The sequence below is a fragment of the Schistocerca piceifrons genome, chromosome X (assembly GCF_021461385.2).
Source record: "Schistocerca piceifrons isolate TAMUIC-IGC-003096 chromosome X, iqSchPice1.1, whole genome shotgun sequence".
In the NCBI taxonomy this organism is placed as follows: Eukaryota; Metazoa; Arthropoda; class Insecta; order Orthoptera; family Acrididae; genus Schistocerca; species Schistocerca piceifrons.
Genome location: NC_060149.1, coordinates 629,279,013 through 629,300,381, shown reverse-complemented (window position 1 = coordinate 629,300,381; position 21,369 = coordinate 629,279,013). Strand labels below are relative to the sequence as shown.

General features: G+C 41.0%; 1 protein-coding gene across 1 annotated transcript in view; it reads right to left on the bottom strand.

The window, feature by feature from the left end:
- LOC124722546 (F-BAR domain only protein 2-like) overlaps nt 1–21,369 on the bottom strand; it is a 313,554-nt gene that overhangs the window by 30,711 nt on the left and 261,474 nt on the right. The window contains exon 18 of the mRNA XM_047247688.1: nt 2,156–2,385. Coding sequence (XP_047103644.1) covers nt 2,156–2,385 — 230 coding nt within the window. The remainder of the gene's footprint in view (nt 1–2,155; nt 2,386–21,369) is intronic.

The following is a 21,369-nucleotide window of genomic DNA, read 5'->3' as shown; positions in this document are numbered from 1 at the left end:
CATTTGTGAAGAAAACGTGATGCCAATCCTGAGCATTCCATTCAGCTTGTTGTTGGGGCCATCTGTACCGCACTGCATGGCCTCGTGTCTGCAAAGATGGACCTCACTGTGGATGTATGGAGTGAAGTTGCACATCATGCAGCCTATTGCGCACAGTTTGAGTCATAACACGACGTCCTGTGGCTGCACGAAAAGCATTATTCGACATCAGAATGAAAAGTTTGGAAGGTAGGAGACGAGGTACTGGCAGAAGTAAAGCTGTGAGGACAGGCCGTGAGTCGTGCTTGGGTGGCTCAGATGGTAGAGCACTTGCCTGTGAAAGGCAAAGGTCCCGAGTTCGAGTCTCGGTCCGGCACACAGTTTTAATCTGCCAGGAAATTTCATTATTCGACATTGTGGCATTGCTGTCAGGGTTCCTCCGAGCTATAATGCATTGATAGCGGTCATCCACTGCAGTAGTAGCCCTTGGGCGACCTGAGCGAGGCATGTCATCGACAGTTCCTGTCTCTCTGTATGTACTCCACGTCTGAATAACATCGCTTTAGTTCACTCTGAGACGCCTGGACACTTACCTTGTTGAGAGCCCTTCCTGGCACAAAGTTACAATTCGGACGCGACCGAACTGTGATATTGACTGTCTAGGCATGGTTGAACTACAGACAACACGAGCTGTGTACCTCCTTCCTGGTGGAATGACGAACTGATCGGCTGTCGGAAAAAGCTGACATACTCAATAACCTTCAGGTAATGTGGCTTAATAAGGACTAGGCAGGAAAGTTATCCAGGATTATGGGCAAGGAAGATACATGGGTACAAGATGAGAGAGAACTGAACTATGGGATGCCAACGACGGCCCTGAAAGTACCCAAATTCATTTATTATTTATTGTTCATTCATTCATTCATTTTATGCGGGCGTGTGCTGCCTCCCCCCCCCCACCGTGTTCCTGTGTGGGTGGGATCTAGATGGCATAGGTTGTGAAGCAACCATTGGAATAGAGCCTGTTGTGTTCAGCAGTGTGCTCTGAAACTAGATGGTCAAGTCTCCTGTTTTCCATAGTGTTGCAATGGCCTAAGTACAGTTGGTTGGTGGTCAGGTCCACATAAAATGCCATGCAGAAATTGCAGCAGAGCTGCTATATGACATGGCTGCTTTCAAAAGTGTCCCTGCTTCTGATGTTACAGGCCAAGCCTCTGTCAGGGCTGGAATATGATGGGCTGGATGGATGAATCAGACAGACCTTGCACCTAGGTCTTCCACGGGGATACCACCTGTGTGGTGAGGCTTAGGGAGAAGAAATGGTGTTGGGATGGACCAGGATATTGTGTAGGTTGTGCAGGTGGTGGAATACCACTTTAGGAAGGGTGGAAAGGACAGAGTAGCATGTCCCTCAATTCCTGACTAATGATATATTCTGGAGAAGGACAGCGTTCAGTTGCTCCAGTCCGGGATGAACCATGTCCTTCACCAGTGCTTTGACTGTCATCATCAGGCTTGGAAATGAGGGATACACTTTCCTCTGCTCCTACACAACATCCTGGTCCATCTTGATGCCACTCTCTCCCAACCCCTTTCCACATGAGTCACATTCCTGTGGAAGACCCAGATGCAAGACCTGCCCGATTCCCCCATCCAGCAGATCATACTCCAGCCCCACCACAGGCAGGGCCAACTGCGAAAGCAACCATGTCATAAAGCAGCTCTGCTGCAATTTCTGCACGGATTTCCATGTGGACATGACCACCAATCAAATGCCCATTCGAATAAACAGCCACTGCCGAACTGTGTCCAAGACGAGTTGACCACCCAGTGGCAGAAGATACTGCAGAGCACAACGTGCTCAATTTCAATCGCTGATTTACAACCTGTGCCATCTGAACCCTTCTCCACAGCATCAGCTTTCCTGCGAGTTAGTCTTCAAACAATACTTTGTTCCTGCAATCCTCTTCTTTGCATTTTCAAAACCTAAGCATATGGTATATTATCTGATTCTTAGAGTGCATAGCCTGCAATGCATTTACCAACACACGCAAAATGGAACGTCTTTACAATAAATTATAAAATGAGGCAAATACATTTAAAGGGTTAACCAGAGGGAGAGCAATGCAAATTCTGAAGTTCAGAAATTTGTGATCAACCATACAAATTTTCTCACCTGAGACAAATCTTCGTTTCACAAGTGACAGTCTGTAGCCTGCACCAACCAGCTCAAACTCTAAGCCCGACAGAGTAGTACCTTCACAATTAAATTGTGTTGCTATAGTGCTCTGATTACTTGGACCATTAGTCACTTCCAAACGTGCCCTCAGGGAACCAACACCATGATTTTCACTATGTTGGGAGAGTTCCGTGAATTTCCATAAAGCACGATTATTTTCTGGCTGCCTATATAAAACAGTAACAACAGAATTGTTCAAACAAACTTACACACAAGAAATCTAAAATTTAAAAAATATGACTAATGTAATTTTATGTCTGGATAAGTTTTATTATAAAAAATTAAGACTAAATTTGATAAATGTGAATATGAAGAATATTTCTCTTAAAATTTTACCAGAACTGTGAAGTTTGTAGACCATAACAACACATACAATACTTTAAGAAAACAATAAAACATGTGAAAAGGTGAGAGATATATATGGGAAAAGAAGCTAATCTGAAATTAAATGTATTTCAAATCGAATTTATGTCACTGTTTGGAAGCTGCTTTTATATACAAAAAAATGCAGAATTTCTATAAGGAAAAAAGTAAAGGAATTAAAATATCTTGTAAAAGGAAAGTTATATGCATATATTCCAGAATAAGTCAGTTTCCTGTATTACTTGCATTCAACAAAAATTACAGAAATACTACAGAAAGGTATTAAAATATCCAAATATATGCATATTATTACAGAAAATGGTAATACAATTCAGACCATATGGAAAACTGTAAAATAGACATGAAAACTAGCCAATGCAGATGTGAGTATCACAACTGCACTGCAATAATCACTTACTCAATACAGCATCAAAAGTCCAGTCAAATACTCAAGTTCAAAAAGCAAATTCCACCAACAAATTTTCAGAAGTCATTCATGGACATTTCTTGAATATTTTAATCTTTGTATCTGTACTATAATGAAAACATCTGCACGACAGTGTAAAGATCAGAAGTATGCAATATGTCTTTTGTCTGGCAACAAACTTGCTATATTCACTATCAGTACTTTACTCTTTGGCCTCAACTTTCCATTCAGCACTGCTCAGTTCTGCCTCGGGATTTTCATTTGTTAATACATTGATTTATGTGCCACAGTAACAGAGAGCTGGAGACAAAAGGAGGACAGAGGACTTGAGAGAGGATTAATCGTATTTTGGCAGAATGATTGGTGACTTGTTGCAAAAGATGTAGAGGGTAAAGAAAAAAATGCCACACTTCATGATCAGCATGCGAGTCCTCAACCCAGTTTAAGACAAAAAATATCTAGCAAAATCTAGATCCACCAATAGATCTCATAGAGATTTGATTTTAAGAACGAGGCTCTGGCAATGCTGTAACTACATGCTATATGGTCAATAACAGGGAGCATAAACTTTGTGCTGCTCTGGAGCTGCCCCATTAGCTCAGTGAGATGAGGCAACACCATGAGAAATGATATGCTGACTTATGGATGTTCAAGTCATATTCACATCAAACTTTTTATTACAGTTAAAATATCAAATTGTATCCAATTTACACCTCCACATTGAGGTATCTTGCGTATTTCTTTCAGTTACTGTTACCTTTATTTAAATTTTAAGATATAACATGAACCTGTGAGACATAAACAACCACTTTGTTTCATCCATGACGCAAATAAAGCAAATAACACATAATATTGCATAAAGTATCATCATCTGTATCCAATGAGGCACAAAAGCACAATAAGTACTAGGTTACACTAGACTGCACATTATACTATGCACAATAGTTCCATTCTGTACGTTTTACGTCCGGGCTTATCTTCACAGAGCTGGAACATATTCGTACGAGCAACATTCACATTACAAAATATGTTCAAAGCAACCACCTTGCATTTGTAAACACTTCATCACTTGACGGATAATACTTTGCTGGACACTATGCAACACAACTGCACCCACATTGCCGAACCAGCATGCACTTCAGCTGTTACGCTGCATATCTCCATGGGTGGAGTACTACAAACATGTCCCTCTACGCATTTCCATGAATAAAAATCTAGTGGATAATGTCTGGGGAACATGGAGGCCAGAACATTGGACCTCCACACCCAATCGATTTCCCTGGAAATGCTTTATTTAAATAGTTACGCACATTCATTCCAAAGTATGGTGGTGCACCATCATGCTGAAACCATGGCTGCTGCCGAACACCAAAGGAACGTTTTCTAATGCATCAAGCGAAGTATTACAAAGGAACGTATGATATAGCAGTACATTCATCTTGTCCACCAACAGCTAAGGGCCCAAAAGCAATCCTCCCACGATTACAGCCCACATATTTATGCCAAAGCTTGCCTGAATGTCACATTTACGAATTACATGGGTCGAGTTCTGACCAATAATGGCTGTCGTGGAGACTGAAAATACATTCACAAGTGAAGCTAAGCTTGTCAGTCTATACAACATTTTTTATAAACTGTTCACAAAACTTAACTTGGTGAGTACTGTCTTCTGGCTGCTGGTATTGAGTTAACGTGTAATGACACGAATGCAGTTCTTCATCATTTGACACTTCAGCAACCCACATTTCACATACCTGGGATGGCTTGCAATATTCTAGGTACATGGGCGAGGTGACTGATGAACAGTTTCAAGAATCAGGTACTCTGTTTGTGGAATATGTCCAGTCCTTGAACAACCTCTGTCTACCACTTGTGGACAAAGATTACTGGTTTCCTGAATGCGTTGCACCCGCAATGAAAAAATTGTTATAAAGGTGGTGTCTTTATGGAAACAGTGCAGCATACACACGAGCAGCAGCAGCTTGATTTCTGGATGCACCTAGTACCAAAAGCATATAACATGCTCATTGTTGTGTACTCCATTGGGAGCCACTCTACATCAACTTGAAATGACCAGTTATGGTTGTGCACGGTGCAGATAGTAGGCAGTTTATGGATACCACTGTCATAATAGGCTATTGTCAGGTGACAAAATAACGTCTTGCTTACAAGCGACAAGAACTAGGGAATGAACATTTAAAAGATAAAAAAGGAACCTGACAATGATTTGAACTGTAGCTCCATGGTGGATGTCGATTTGATGTCCCAGTCTTCTAACTTGGCTACAATTGCTTCTACAGTACTCCGAGGTGATACATTTTCCTCTGCACGTTCCGATGCCCTGCATGATGACAGTAGTATTGTCATCTCATTGTGTTCACACAAGTGTTTTTAAAATGCACCTGGCCTGATTCTGCTACCTAAACCTTAGCCTTGAATTTGGATGAGGAATTACATGCCAACCCCCAAGTGTGCGTGTTTTCTTGATCCTGTGTACTACTATATCCTATATATGATGCTAAGGAAATTAACTATCTATATGGAAGGTGGTTTAAAGTGAGTCTGTACTGTTGGAGTCTGAACAGTAACATTTAAAAGGAATTGCTAATTCAGTGTGATGCACAATCAACAAATGATCAGCAATTTTATTGTAACAAAAATTGAATGCATGACCCATTTTAATGCAACTGGTGCTTATGCAAGTTTAATATCCAGCTTGACTGAGCTATCAACTGCATTTACATAGAACTGATTCTCACAAACCAACGAACTACAGCAATTTCTCACTCATTTACCAGCTATCCACAATTTTAACAATAAATTTTGTGACAGAAAGGACAGAGTCACCATATGGCTACAGTGATTCAGATAGTGGAACCACAGATTGCTGCATCATTCGCCATCTATATGTGTCATTAGGTACGAGAACTTTTCTTGCCTACTTCCTTGACCACCAAAAACACTATTAGAAAGCACCGTAGAACTAAAACTGTGTCACTCCTAAATGCCGAGTGTAGCAAGCACAGATATTTCCAACAAACATACAGTTTACATATTTCCTTCTCTTACTTTGTATTGTATTGTGTTGTTTTGTATGTTAACTGGGGGCCTAGAAACGACAGAGTCTACGCCCTCACTGCAGCGTCCGCAACCCCCACGATAACTACCGCAGTCCACTTCACCCATCCATCGCCCCACACCAAACCACTCTTTCAGGGTTATTGTGTGGTTCGGTCCCTGGTGGACCTCCCCCCCCTCCCCCACAGAACATCTCACACCATACAAGTGTACCCCCCTATGTTTGTGTGGTAGAGTAATGGTGGCATACACATACGTGGAGAACTTGTTTACGCAGCAATCCCCGACATAGTGTAGAGGTGGAATAAGGAGAACCAACCCGCATTCGCCAAGGCAGATGGAAAACTACCTAAAAACCATCCACAGACTGGCCAGCTCATCAGACCTCGACAGTCGTGTGTTAGACTGCACGACTAATGGGGTGGGCTTTCTTTTACTTAGCGAGACCAGATATTTATTCTGAACTCTTCTCATAGGAAAAATTACACAAACATTCTTGTATATCCTTAGTTGTTCCACACTATGAGAGATCAAAAGGTAACTAATCCAAAATAAGTTAAAGATAACATTTTTGTATCCAGCGATGAACTTATTAACTATGCCTACTATTACAATTTTACTGCCAGAAATGGCTCTTACTTGGGAAATTTTACATGTGGTGTATTTGGACAAAATTTTTTTAAGAGTGCTGTGAATTCAATTTCACACCAAAGTAAAGATTAATAGTGGCAGGACCATCACAAGGAAGGAAAGTACAATTGTAACAAATGTAATGTATCAGAGGCAGAGTGTTACTTATTTATTTTTTCAGATTTACATCCTCGTATCTGTGGGATGATCTTCAAATAACTGAGACATAACATTACACAGCTATATGAGTCTTGCTGAAGGTAATATGTCACCTGCCTGTTGCAGCACTAGTCTCAGGGCACAGTGGACAGTCAAGGGAGTATGCGGGCCATCCGCCTGCATAATTTTGCAATTCGGTGCTGCAATAATCTGGCATAGTGTTCTGCACGCAACTGTCTATCATAGCAGTGGGCTTGATTGCTACATGCAATAGCATAAAGCAACATTTCACAGTCAAATGTGCGACAGCACAAAATACGCAGCCAGGGCAAAAACACAGGAGAGCTAAATAAACTGGTACACCTGCCTAGTATCCTGTAGGGACCCTGAGAGCACACACAAGTGCCGCAACATGACAGGGCATGGACTCAACTGATGTCTGAAGTAGTGTTGGAGGGAACTGACACCACGAATTCTGCAGGGCTGTCTATAAATCCCTAAAAGTATGAGAAGATGGAGATCTTTTCTGAACAGCACGTCGCAAGGCATCCTAGATATGCTCAATAATGTTGATGTCTGGGGAATTTGGTGGCCAGCAGAAATGTTTAAACTCAGGAAAGTGTTCCTGAAGCCATGCTGCAGCAATTCTGGATGTGTGGGGTGTTGCATTGCTCTGCTGGAATTGCCCAAGTCTGTTGGAATGCACAATGTACATGAATGGCTCTGAGCACTATGGGACTTAACATCTGTGGTCATCAGTCCCCTAGAACTTAGAACTACTTAAACCTAACTAACCTAAGGACATCACACACATCCATGCTCGAGGCAGGATTCGAACCTGCGACCGTAGCAGTCGCGCGGTTCCGGACTGAGCGCCTTAACCGCGAGACCACCGCGGCCGGCAAGGTACATGAATGGATGCAGGTAATTTGACAGGATGCTTACACATGTATCACATGTCAGAGTCATATCTAGGTGTATCAGGGGTTCCATATCGCTCCAACTGCACACATCCCACACTATTACAGAGCCTCCACCAGCTAGAACAGTCCCCTGCTGACATGCAGGGTTCACGGATTCATGTGGTTGTCTCCATTCTCTTCAGTCGTCATTGGTCCCGTTCTTGCAGGATCTTTTTCCAGCTGCTGCGATGTCAAAGTGTTGATGTTTTACCGGGTTCCTGATATTCACTTTGCACTCATGAAATGGTCATATGGGAAAATCCCGACTTCATCCTTACCTCAGAGATGCTGTGCCCATCGCTCGTGTGCCAACTATACCACCACGTTCAAACTCACTTAAATGCTGATAGCCTGTCATTGCAGCAGCAGTGACTGAGCAAACAACTGCGCCAGACACTTGTTGTCTTAATTAGGCATTGCCGACTGCAGTGCCATGTTCTGCCTTTTTATATCTCTGTATTTGAATACGTGCATACCTATACCAGTTTTTTTGGCACTTCAGTGTACGTATCTCCACAGTTCAGTCAGAAATTTCACGCCATTGGTACTTTTCAATCCACTGGGGCAGTCTCTGTACTCATCATCAGTTGGATGTGAAGCCAGGCAGCAACAAATTTAGCGAGGAGCACCTTCAACTTAGTGCACACATCAGTCTGAGCTGTCAGCTAGTCCTGATGGTTATAGACTTCAAACTGGTATCACTGAGGTGATGCCATCGCCTGACACTTCTGCCAGTCTTCTAGAGTTCTACGTTCAACTTGGGCTTAGCTACCTTAGTCCATGGGCACAGTACGCCACTCCAGCCATAAGCTCACTGCGCTACTGAGTGAACACCCATCTTGTGTCAGCAACGCCACAGTCATTGTTTCCACTAGCCGTTATTGCTGTCTGTTGATTCCACTGCTTCAGCAGACACATTCCCTGCACACAGCCACAGTCAGCACCTGGGCTGCAGTCATTCACCTACTGTATGATAACCATTTGATAATGAAAAATTCTTTAGGGAGACAGCTTTCTCGGCCCTGTGTGCTCACTGTGGTACTGAAAGCTTCCATCCCCCACAGCCATCAACACATACACCATTCTGGTGGCAGAAGTGGTCATCTTGGAACACTGGTGTCACTGTAATGATCAATAGAAATATCACACCATTGCAGAATATGAGGACCTGCTGAAAAGTAGTGCCCTCAAATTTATTACGTGAAAACTATTACATTTTTTAAAAAATAAAAATTTATTAGTATTCTATACCTTTATTCTTCACGTTTACATATTTGCAGCCCTTTGTCACCAAAAGGTTCTGAATTGTAGCATGTAACATGGCGGTGTATTATGTAACTATGTCAATGTGTGAGAAACAGCATGCTATAATCAAATTTGGAACCTGAAGCAATTATTCATACACAGAGAACCTTCTCCTTCAGCATGACAATACCACACCACACACAAGTGCTGCAACATCTGCAACAATCCAATGCCTTTGGGTTCACTGTCACTGATCATCCTCCTTACAGTCCCAACTTGGCCTCATCTGATTTTCATCTGTCTCCAAAACTTGAAGAAAACCTTCCGAGGACTTCACTTCGATAGTGATGATTCAATGCAAGCAGATGTGAAGTTGTGGCTTGGAGAACAAAGTCAAACACTGTAATGTGGTGGCATCAACAAACTGGTCTCTCACTGGAAAAAAAGTGTGGTTTTCTGTCACATTTCTCTCTACAAACACTCTTATAACACTGTCCCAGTATCTTGGGGTCTGTGGCAGAACCCTCGTTTCATCATAGATAATGAAATGATTGAGTTCCAGACAGTGCTCAGCAATAGTTGATTTAGTTGCCTTTAGTTGGGTGTGCTCTGACGTTTCTTCAATCTGATGTCTACTGTCCTAGCTGTTTGGTCAGTGTACGACATGCCACATTGACAAGGTATATTAAAAATTGCTGGTTTCCATAGTCCTAGGTTATCTTTCACGTTTCCCCAGAAGCCCTCGTATTTTAGTAAGTGGACAGAACACACACCTGATGATGTGCTTCCTGAGAATCCTGCTGATTTTGGCAGAAATGGATCCCACATATGGCAGATATGCTTGAGTCTTTGCCTCAACTTGCTTTTCTTCTAAATCTTGTGATGGAGTGGTTGATTGAAGGGCCTTCTGAATCTGTTTGGGCATGTATCCATTCTTGCAGAACACTGATCATAGATGCTCTATATTTACTGCCGAACTATCTGGCTCTGACAAAGTGTGTGCCCTGTGAACCAATATATTCAGATCTCTGTTGTTCTGCACTCGGTAGTGACAGTTTGCAGGTGTAAATCAGTGTTTGTATGTTTTCAATGCACACTGTGGACGAACAAGTCGTCCGCTCTCCTTTTGATAAGTAAACTGAGAAATGGTAACTGGCCATTCTCTTCCATTTCCATGGTGAACTTACTATTTGGGTGACGAGAGTTCAGATGTTGCAAGAAATCACTGAGGCTATCCATACCATGAGGCCAGAGCACAAAAGTATAATCCATATACCTGAAGAAGCTTGTAGGTTTGTATCTAGCTAACTTTGATGCCTCTCCTTTAGATCTCTCCATGAACATACTGACAACCACTGGAGGCAGAGAGTTATCTTCTGTCTGCTCATAATATTGGTCCCCGTACAGAAAATGAGTTGAGGTCAGTATATACCTGAACAGATCCAACAAAGCATCAGCAAATTCCTCTGCAACTGTTTCCAACGTGTCATACTGAACAGGGATCTCACATCAAAACAGACCACTATATAACATTCTGTGATATGTAGTTGCACGAGACATTGGAAGAAGTCCCCTGAGTTGCAGATGTGATTAATACACTCCCCAATGCATGGGAACTGCAATTTCTTCAGTTACTTGGCTGTTTGTTATTCTCACGCACCAATGTTGCTGGCAAATGGGTGCAGTGGCACACATCCTTTACCCTTTGTGTACTTTTGGCAATCTATATAGTTTAGGTGGAAGTGGTGCTCTCATTTGTAGTTCATGGTGGAGAAAGTGCAGGTACAAATACTTGACCACTTCCAGTCAACGAGCAGTATCTAATAGCGCCTGATGAAGGTAACAAGCCACACTTTTGAAATAGCATGCAAGAACAAGGCTGGCATCCGGCAGAATACCCAACAGCTCACAATGTCAACAGATTGCCAGGAAAGTCTGAAGAATAATACACTGAAGCACCAAAGAAACTTGTATAGTCGTGCATATTCAAATACAGAGATATGTAAACAGGTAGAATATGGCGCTGCAGTCGGCAGTGCCTACATAAGCCAACAAGGGTCTGGTGCAGTTGTTTGATCACTTACTGCTGCTACAATGGCAGGTTGTCAACATTTAAGCAAGTTTGAACATGGTGTTATAGTTGACAGCATCTCGTGGGTAGCGACGAAGTGGGAATCTTCCCACATGACCATTTGATGAGTGTACCATGAATATCACAAATCAGGTAAAACATCAAATCTCCGACATTGCTGCAACCAGAAAAAGATCCTGCAAGATTGGGACCAATAATGACTAAAGAGAATTGTTCAATGTGACAGAAATGCAACCCTTCCCCAAATTGCTACAAATTTCAGTGCTGGACCATCAAGTGTCAGCACACGAACCATTCAACAAACCATCATCGATATGGGCTTTCGGAGCCAAAGGCCCACTCGTGTACCCTGGATGACTGCACGACACAAAGCTTTATGCCTCGACTGGGCCTGTCAAAACCAACATTGGACTGTTGATGACAGGAAACACATTGCCTGGTTGGACGAGTGTCATTTCAAATTGTATTGAGCAGATGGATGTGTATGGGTATGGAGACTACCCCATGAATCCATGGACCCTTCATGTCAGCAGGGGACTGCTAAAACTGGTGGCGACTCTGTAATGGTGTGGGGCATGGACAGTTGGAGTGATATGGGACCCCTAATACATCTAGATAGGACTCTGACAGGTGACACATACAAAAGCATCCTGTCTGATCACCTGCATCCACTCGTGTACATTGTGCATTCCAACAGACTTGGGCAGTTCCAGCAGGTCAATGTGACACCCCACACGTCCAGAATGTTTACAGTGCGGCTCCAGGAACACTCTCCTGAGTTTAAACACTTCTGCTAGCCACCAAACGCCCCAGACATCAACATTACGAGCATATCTGGGATGCCTTGCAACGTGCTGTTCAGAGATCTCCACCCTCTCATACTCTTAACGATTTATAGACAGCCCTGCAGGATTTGTGATGTCAATTCCCTCCAATACCACTTCTGCGTGCTTGTGGGGGTCCTACACAATGTTAGGCAGGTGTACCAGTTTCTTTGGCTCTTCAGTGTATTTGTTTTATTTAAAAAGCTTTAAGAGTTCACATTAAAAATTTAGATTTGTTACTTTTCAGCACACCCTGGTACAGGGAAGTATACCAGATTATGGCTTCCAGAATCATTTGCTGGGGGCAGAAATAGTCAAATAAATAAGAGGTCACAATTTTACTCTGTGTAAACCCCATGCATGAGAATGCCTGTAACCGCTGCATAAACGATGCTTTGTTAGCAAGCAGGAAAGACTGCCTCATGTGATTTCGATATACTTATAACTTGCCATCGACATGTACAGTCTTAGAAAACCTGACTATCAGCCAGCTGCTGCAGAGTGTCATTCACTTAAGAGGCCAATAAAACTGGCTGGCCCCTACAATTCTAAGTCCAGCCATCATCACTATCTGGCAACACTCCACAGGATGCGGTAGTGTTTGGATGAAGTGTCTGGGGGCTAATGGTATCTTCTGCTTGAGGTGTACCACTATAGTGATACCACTATAGTGCTGTTTCTCCTTCCAATCTAGTGGTAAACCTAGCACAATGTAGACTCAAAGCTCTGAGTCTGAGTCTACTCCTTCCTTCATTTTTAAACCCTATTTCGACCATCTGCTAAATTTATCAGCCTGATAGAATCTCGAAGAAAATATGTATTTCTCTGTAACCCACGCACAATACCAAAACCTCCCAGAAACATTTCTGAAGAAGATCTTGTGGGCACATCAAGATCAGAATAGTCAATGCTCAAGAATTTCCTTACCCTACAGCAGCCACCACCACTTGCTACCTGACTCCAGCCACCATCCAATCAGGTGATCATAACGTGGTGCAATGAGGTGCTCCTTGGGCTCGTTTCTGCTCTTGTACTTGTAAGCATAAAATTGTTTCCTACCACAGTTTCATTTTCGCATGAAACCATATCTATAAACCACACAGTAACACAATATGCATGGGTTGCTACGAGAGTATTTATCAAATGTCATTTTCTTATGTAAACTTCTAGTATTTGTCTTGCAGTTAAATATTTGATTTTGCATACATGAATCTTACGAGAATTGTTTAAGCATTATGAAACAGAGCCGCAGGTGGAAAAAGGTCTAACACTTGTGCTTTGGGTTTAATAGAGGGCTCTGAACATTTGTGTTGTGTGAGGGCCAAGTGCTATCTGACAAATAGAGTGAGAAAAGGATTTTCTTGGTTCCAGAAAGATCATCCTGTCATGAACAATTTTCCACATTCAGGAAGTCTTGATAAGTGACACATGTAATGAACTGCAAACATTTACCAACCATGTGAACATGAATTCAATAGGGAAGTTTCGGAAGTCAATTGTAGGAACACCACATGCTCCAGTTCAAAGAAACACATATCAAAGGGTGTGACTATTACTGCATTTTTGCTTGAATGTCATGAGTTTGCTCACTGAGCATTCTTATTCAACATCGTAACTGGTGAAGAGTTTTGATTTCCTTATGTTAACTTCTTAAGATGAAATGAATGGCTGAACTTTCACAAAGGCATCTCCTCAAGTAAAGGGCAGTGTGAACAGATATTATTTTGCATCTGGTGGCACACGAAGGGTGTTGTTCACTATTTTTCCCCAGTGGTGTGTACATCGCATCTGGTATTTGCTTCCAGAAATAAAACACACTCTGGTCACAGTGTAAGAAAAAATGACCAACAAAACTATACAGGAGTTAGTTTGTGAAGCCATCCTTCACAAACCCAATCTGCTGTACTTGCACCCTCAAATGTTTATCTTCCCCACCCCATATTTAACAACCATCAAGTCCATTCCTTCCTGGATGAAAATGCTCTTCAAGACTGGCTTGATGACATCTTTAATTCCAAATGAGTCCTTTTTACAGGTTGGGATTGGTAAACCACTTGAGCACAGTCAGACTGTTTTAGATAATGTTAGAGAATATATTGTTGATGATTACTTTCTTTTGTTTACTATTTTGTTCAATAAATTAATGGAAAACAATATAAAAATATGCATTTTACAAATACAAATGAATTACTACATATCATGATACCCTTACAATGGAAGTCTGTTTTAATTAACTGTGAACTATTTAAACTGAGTGTGCCTAGATAAACACTAATTGCTAAGATTTTACTCACTCTGGACTTCGAAATGGTCTGTGTTTACTTGCTATCCTGTGTCATACTACAACAGTTTGGAAATTTGGCAGTTAAGAGTATATGCATAAAGCAGCCCAAATAATAAATTATTCAGTGACATAATTTCATAATTAAATTTGTGTATTTACAAAAACCAAAAGTTACATAAACAGAAGCAGAAAAAGGCATTATCAGGTGTGCAGTACTATAAGTTTCTCACATTTACACCCTGGGGTGCTAGATGCAGAGATAGTGCTTATGATGGAAAAGTTCTTTAAGATTTCCTTATTGATTTTCTATGTGGCTGCCTGTGGCTCCGTCACATAATAGGAAAAAAATTTCCCTCCATCAAGACTGGAACAGAGAGCCAATGCAGCATCCACTTTATGGCACGACTCCTTTACCCCACAGCTAGTGAAGCGATGTGGCATTCACCTCTCATGTATTGCTTGGAAGTGACTTCTAGCTTGGATCTCAAAGATGAGGCCATATATGGCCAGAATACCAAAAATATGTATCATTGAGTATTATTCCCATTTGTGTAACAAAGTTAAGGAACTAGAGCATAGTTGCTAATAATATGCAGAAGCAGCGACTGCAAACTAGAAGTCACATTTTTTTTTTTCTGTCTTCGGTGTACTGAAAACGGAAGCGATCATTCGCTATTACACATTGAATGTGACTCGGAAAGCAACATTATCATCTGAATTTCAACCCACCTCCAGACAACTTCCTTAATGATTTCTGAACTACTCTCACTGCTGTGTTGCCTGTCTCATGAATTTTGTAAAGCGTTGTGACAGCTGGCAGTCAGTGCTGAGTGCAGACATCTGCAAAGATCTTCACTGTTGTAGGAGGAAAATAATCTTTGCTGCATGTTCCCCATACCATAATTAGTAAAAAAAATTAAGACTCATTCTGCTAAAAACCTCAAGTGTCACCAAGTCCTCAAAAAGGATATGTTAGTGGTAAGAATGTATGAATGACAATCAACTGTTTGATATGCGAGTGGGAAGCTCTCTGGTTTTTACATTTCTGATGGCATAGTAATGGCACAAACTGCTGTGTGTTATTCTCTGAGAAATTGCACATAAACCTTTCATGTCACCTTTACAATGAAGTACTGGTAGAAAATAAAGTCAAATTTGTTCTGTGTAGCTCCATATATATTTATACTTTAGTTTAGTAAAAAGCATATTTACAGATCGTAGCTGTAATTTTCTCATGAAATAAGGAATTGCTGTAAATAATACTACTCAACACAGCTTGCTTCACATGATATGCCAGTTATAACAACATTTTTCCATGTGTAACAATTTTTTATGCACCTTGTTTTGTAAATATTTTTACATGTTATACAACTGGTTAAACATGAGTCACTTTACAGTTAAATTGTGCACTGCCATTTGCAATATTTCTCTCATGAGCAATTTGAAAACAATGTTTCTTATATTTGGCATCAGATTGAATAATCTGACTTAATGAATGTAGGCCTCAATTCATGAGCTGCCAAGGAAACAAAAAATGACAAAAAAGTTAGCGATTTGCTATCATCTCATAGAATCGGGTCTACTGCCAGTGGTCTGTGTTTTCCCAATGCTATATTTTGACATCGTAACTTGACATCTTCACCAGGTGTTTCGTGAGACTAATTGCTCTAGTTGCATGAATTTTGCAGATAATTGGATAACAAATATTACTGTTGCATATGCAACTGAAATGACACATAATACACAGGTAATTAAATAATCAGCTTGTTGCATTGCAGCTTTCACTGTTGTGAAATATATTGACCATTAGTTATTTGAATAAATAGGTACAATAATCCAATACACATGTATCTGACATGGATTGGCATGATCACAAAACAATGACTAAGGAAAGGATGTCATGACAGTCCTATCACACAAACAGCAAGAAAAATGTTTGTGAATCCCTTGTACTGTCTCAAAAAGAAATACATGTGAAAGAAGAGTTTAAAAATCTTTGGAAACTTAGTACTAGTTGACAGCCTTCCAGAACTGAGCTGAAATGTCCTAAATTCATGTGATATTTCTTTGTAATTATGATTAAATACTCTGAACCATTACTGTGTAATAAATGATAGTGAGAAATAAAATTAATTTTCTGACTGTTAGAAGGTTATTTTATTGCCTCTTTCTGACTTTGCCACTATTTTGGCAATTAGAGAATTTTCACGTTACTGATGCCTCACTAGCTGCATACTGCTGCTAGTGTAGTCATAGATTCAAATATCGCTGTAAAAGTAAATTTGAAGTCAGACGATTTTCCTCTTCCTCTACTGTTATTTAAAACAACCACAACGAAATTAAGTAAAAGAATGTTCATAATGCAGTGCTGTGTAGATCAAAATTGCAGCTTTTCATTACAGTCAGGTGACTGACGGAGTTTGCTAAATTCACTGATTATTATTATTATTATTATTATTATTATTATTTGTTAGTTCATAGACTTTTTCTGTTGGCTAGTTTCATTATTTCTTGAATGGTGGAGCTGGCAGAATGGAAACACAGAATGTTCACTGCACGTAACATTTGTATTTACCCAAAGTATTCATTTTCTGAGCGACAGCAGAATACCCAATCAGAAAAACTGAAAACATGGAGCCAATAAAGTAAGTGAATATCTGCATCTAGTGTCATAATTTATGAGACATCCATAGTGGGTATGTGGAGTGGGAGTGGGCATCAATGATGGTGTGGTTTACTGTAACATTTGTTTATTGTCTCCACTACGAGGTGACAGTTTGTTGTGAAAGAAATTAAGTCAGTGGCAAAAAGATGCAAGCATAGGGCATTTTGCTGTGATTAACTGGCATATAGTGAGACTGTGTTGTGTGTCGAGTTGATGCTGTTCACATGCTTTAGAGCATTTCTTTCACAAGCAGAAATAAAGGCTGGGCTATAATGTGGCTACCAACAGTCTCAGTTATAATAAAATTGTGTTAGTTTGACATCATGAATCGGCAGTGTATGGATATTCTCTGCAAATCCCAGAATATCTGCCAATCTCTGCCATCATATTACTATGGTCTTCAGTCCAAAGTCTCATTTGATGCACCTCTTCACACTACTGTATAGTGCACCGCACGATGGTAACCGCACTGCACGTGTGGTGATGTCACCAGGGCAAGTCTCTTGTTGTAACTAACTATTCTATATTCGGGGCAATCACAGCTGTTGAAAGACTCGATGTTACAAAGAACTCCGCTAACAGCTGGTAAAATCATTGTTCATTAAAACACAACTGGTTTTGCAGCCTACTGCTGCATCATCAGGTGTAACCTACATGGTAAAAAGCAAAGTACAGGAATGTCTAAAATGTACTCACAATGTTTAAAGATCATAGACATACCCATCGCTCCTAGTCAAAATTTACCATTCACAGAATATTGTCAATACTAGGGTGAGTGTACGGTAAAGAAAATGTACTCCATTCTTTAAAATTTGTCTTCATCTCAAAAGAAATAAGAAAATATTTTATGGTGAGTGGACAATAAAAGTTTGTAGAAAGGGGATGAATAGATGGTAAAAAGGGTCGCCACCTTTACCAGCGAGTTTAAAACAGAATTTTATTACATACTAACACCTAATCATACAAATAATCAAAATTACCCAGAATGTTATGGTGCTTTAATTCCAATTATTCAACATGAACTGTGTGATTATATTTTTATACCTAAAAATTTCTACTTCCTCTAATATCTTCAAAATATGGCCTTTTTTTCCTTTGAACCCTTTTTTAATTTCCTGTAGTGCCTGTGATGCTGTGCCCCTCTTCACATAAGTGTGCTGTTAATGCAGATCGTGGGTTATTTAAGGTAATGTGTTCCCGAAATCTTATTTGAAATGACCTACCAGTCTGCCCCATATATTTCTTAGGGCAATCATTGCACTAATGCGTGGATAGCTTCCGTTCTGCCAGCCAACTAGTCTCTATCATTTGTGTGGGCCGCTTTTCCTTTGCCCTGCACCGAGCTGCACTGTCATCCCACTGGTAAGAAATTGCCACCCGGCACCTTCCAGTTATTTGCATAGTGCTGCGACTAATCATGTTAGCAGTGAAAATTTTTTATCGCCAATTTGGCCCCTTTTTATAAACTTTTTTCTTCCATTCACTATAAACTATTTTCTTTTTTCTTTTTGGATACAGGAAAATTTTAAAGAATGGAGTATCCCTTCTTTACCTTAGGCTCATCATTGTGCTTACAATATTCTTTCAATAGTAAATTTTGACTAGGAGCGATGGGTATGCCTATCATCTTTTAACATTGTGAGCACATTTTAGACATTCCTTTATTAATTTTAATATCCACAAAATGTGGTGATGGTGTAATTTGCTTTTTTATCACCACGTAGGTTGCACTTGATGCTGCAGCTGTAGGCAGCGAAACCGGTTGTGTTACAATAAACAACGATTTTACAGCTGTTTCCACCTCTTATTATGGGCAAAGTCACTAGGTGCTAGGTTTTAGGGAACCAAATGAATGCCAAAGGTATATAGCTAAGTCTGAATTTTGAGGCAGGGGATCATCATTTCCCACCACTGGAAACCAGAAGTATCATCATGACACCAGGGCTATGCTGGACAGTGAGACTACTGGGCATCGCCAACCATAGGCATGGTATTGAGAGGGGAATGCACCTGCCCGCCAGTACCAAGTCCTCGATGGGACTTTATGCCACAGTCCCACTGACCTGCTGTCCATGCCTGCCGCAGCCAATGCTGGTAGGACTTCGCACCACGGCGCTAGCCACTGTCCAACCACTGCCAGAGGGCAGTGATTCGTACCCCGCGCACAGTTGTCTTCATGCACAATCGTGATGATGCGAGCGGACCAGAGCTCTACAACACCAAGGAACGGCTGAGGCCTCCAAAGGGCTGGTTGCCAACAAAGACCCTTCCGTCAGCATCACCTTGTGCTGGCTCTGCAGCCAGGGCAGAAGCCACTGCCCATAAGCCAGTGCTGGCCAGTGGCAAACAGGAGAGAGATGTTTGCCTCAATACGTCATGTATTGAAGTCAATAAATGCCATTCTTAACTGTCAACAGTGTCTCCAATAGGTTCACCTGCCCACCACTGGCAATCTCCGCTGTGGTTTCATTAAGGGATCTTCGAGCCTGTCACCAAGCCATTTGGTGATAGCAGGAGGAGCCACAATGCCTACAGTACCCTCATTGGGGTGCATGCAGCACTTTTGTTTTGATATTGTTTCACTGCTAGGTGACGGCAAGCCAATGGGTTTTGTCAGGGGTTGAGTAATACTTGTAGGTTCAGTGTGTGATGGTGGAATGCAGACAGTATTTTCTGAGGACGTGTAAATAGGTGTTAGTTTTCATCTGGTTGGTATGGGTTGAATGAGTGTCATGAGCAAGATGTGTAGCTCACTGACTAGTAGTAAATAAGCTGTTAGCCATAAGAAGTGATTCGGGAAGTGAAGATAAGATTAGTTGGCCACTGTTTTGTTGTAAACAAGTATGAGCAGTCACTAAGGGGAGACTAAGTTGTTTTAAGAAACAACATGGTAGTAACACAGTTAGATGTTCTCATAATTTGATTTTGTTTTGTGCGAAGCAAGGAATGTGGTTTGGTATTTAGCCGTGTAAATTAGTGACTAGTGTTAAGATAATGGTATGTTTAAGTGGATTTTATTTTCTAATTTATGATTGTGTAACTGATCAGAGGTAACCATGTTGGACCTGGCATCATTGTGGTGCTGCTGGTTTCCAGCAAAAAGGAGTGTTTGCATCCTTCAAAATTCAGACTTATTTATGCAACTCTGGTGCACATTTGTTTCACTAAAACACAGCGTTTAGTCACGTTTCCCGTAACATGATACTTGCACTGATGAGGGAATGTCACCCCCCCCCCCCCCCCCCCCCCGTGTGTGTGTGTGTGTGTGTGTGTGTGTGTGTGTGTGTGTGTGTGTGTGTGTGTGTGTGTTTCACTCTGATCCAGTTCTCTACTGTGATTACATCTACAATTAATCCGTGAGACAAGTAAGTAATAGTAAGTCTGTTACTCTAAATTACTAAGCAAATTATTGTATTAATCTCTGAATCCATAAATCTTTCTTTCACCTCCCACTTGTACTGCTTAATCTCACATCATCTCAAATATTGCGAAACAAATTCTTGCCATGCTTATGCAAAACAACTTGTAACACTCCATTCCACACCTACAAACTAAATTGACAATATTTTTTCTTAATAAATTATCCTTAACATATCAGCTTCAACGAAACTTTGTCTGGCTGTATTAAACTGATTTGCTTGACATCTCATCTGTCTGTGTGTCCAGTGGTTTCTTAACCCTTTGTTTTGGGACAAATTTCGAAATTTTGTCCTTCTGACAAAAGTTCTCCTTATGTGTCCCAAGACAACATACTCCAAAAAACCATCCTCACAAGACAAGTACATACAGCCCCACCATTCACAACACTTTGACAGTGTGTCCCTCTTATTCCTGATACTTTAGGGCTGCTTACAGACTGCATTCTTCTCAAAATGTGTGGTTGCTATTCCTGCTCACCTGTAACAACTTCCTGGAGCCTGGCGGTGCTATACTATATGAATTACTGCTTAATGTATTTGTACATGTTTTAACTGCTTTGTGTTGTACACTAGATGCGCCTCGTGACAACTCTACACTATCATCAGCTTTCTGTCGCCAAAGATTAACTTCGGCATGATGTTCAGTAAGAACGTTTACTTTTATGCTCATGTTGCACCCTTCACCCACTTTATACTCATTGTGTGCACCAAACCGCAGTTGTGCTGTAAATGGCTTGCTGCACATGTCAGCTGTTTGCCCTGCAAAGCTGTGACCCAGTACTTGTGCTTGCGCCACATTCTCAGCCTTTGATGTACACTCTTAAATAGATTCAGCTCTGTCTACTTGATTATCCACTCTACAAACTGGTCTCCTCTTTCTTTTTCACTGTTCATCCTGCTTCTAAGAACATGTGTGTTCCTGTACCTTTTCTAGTGCAACATCTGCAGCACAAATATCAACAAATGTTTGTGCATTCTCCGTAATACCAAAAACAACAAAATT